Source organism: Propithecus coquereli, unplaced genomic scaffold (genome assembly GCF_000956105.1).
Source record: "Propithecus coquereli isolate 6110/MARCELLA unplaced genomic scaffold, Pcoq_1.0 Scaffold21, whole genome shotgun sequence".
Classification (NCBI taxonomy): Eukaryota; Metazoa; Chordata; class Mammalia; order Primates; family Indriidae; genus Propithecus; species Propithecus coquereli.
The window spans coordinates 4,437,391-4,438,584 of record NW_012146078.1 but is presented as its reverse complement, the minus strand read 5'-3'; the positions used below and the strand labels follow the sequence as shown (position 1 = coordinate 4,438,584).

At 33.2% G+C, this 1,194-nt stretch overlaps 1 protein-coding gene across 1 annotated transcript in view; it reads left to right on the top strand.

Moving 5' to 3' along the window:
* CHMP2B (charged multivesicular body protein 2B) overlaps positions 1–1,194 on the top strand; it is a 25,233-nt gene that overhangs the window by 16,722 nt on the left and 7,317 nt on the right. The window contains exon 2 of the mRNA XM_012644319.1: positions 346–461. Coding sequence (XP_012499773.1) covers positions 346–461 — 116 coding nt within the window. The remainder of the gene's footprint in view (positions 1–345; positions 462–1,194) is intronic.

Below are 1,194 nucleotides of genomic sequence, written 5' to 3'. Positions count from 1 at the left end.
CATAACCTAAATATCTGTACCCCCACAATATGCTGAAATAAAAAAAAAAAAGAAACCTGAGAAACACTGTGCTAGCTCCCAAGGGGCAATGGTTTCTTCCCTGTATTGATGATAAAATATGCAACATAAAACAATGTGCTGTGAGGAGTAGAATGACAAATCAGAGACCTAGGTGTACTGGTGTACTGTGTATGCAGTGATGACAAAATAAATCTGTGCTTGTTCTAAATTGAAAAAAAAAAAAAGTATAGGGTTTTTTTAGTCATGATCTCTGAGTCCAGTATTTTAAATGCTATTGAAAATTTTACAACCCATAAATTTAGGTTTCTTTTGTGGTTCTTCTAGATGTAATAAAGGAACAGAATCGAGAGTTACGAGGTACACAGAGGGCTATAATCAGAGATCGAGCAGCTTTAGAGAAACAAGAAAAACAGCTGGTAAGTAGAACATTAAATTTCAGTGTAACTTTTCAAACAAATTTGGAAATTAGTGTTGGAATAATTAGCTAACTAGGAAAAAGGCACATGGCAGGTGGTAAGTGATTTACTTGGCTAAGAAGTGGCATTTAATGACTTCCTGCATCTTCTGCTTACCTTTGTTTATTGTGTCATTCTGCTGACTTTTATCAGGATTCTGTGTACTCTGAATCAAATTATTCTTCAGTTTATGAAAGTCATGAATGCCTAGGAAGAAATACTGCTCAAAATGGAAGCCCCTTCTTAGTTAACAGCAAAGATAAAATAGTCATGGAAAACAAGAGAGGGTTATAAAAAAGTAATTACGTTAGCTCATAGTTGTCTTACTTGATATTTTAAAGATCATTGTGTCTGTGACAATGAATATACTTTTTTTAATAGACTCATCTACTTCATCTTTAAATATTTTGTATGCTGTGTTTTTAAATATATGTTGCCTCAAATTTTTAAAAAAAACAGCTTTATTGAGTTATTGACATGCAATAAACTGTACTGTTTAAAGCATGCAATTTGATAGATTTGACATATGTATAAACTCATGAAACCATTATTACAGTCAAGCTTGTACATATCCATCATCCCGAAAAGTTTTCTTATGCCCTTGGGAATCCCTCCTACCCATCCCTTTCTGTCTCCCTCCTCCCCAGTGAGGCAAATACTGATTTGTCACTGTAGATTAGTTTACATTTCTAGAATTTTATATAAATGGAATTATATA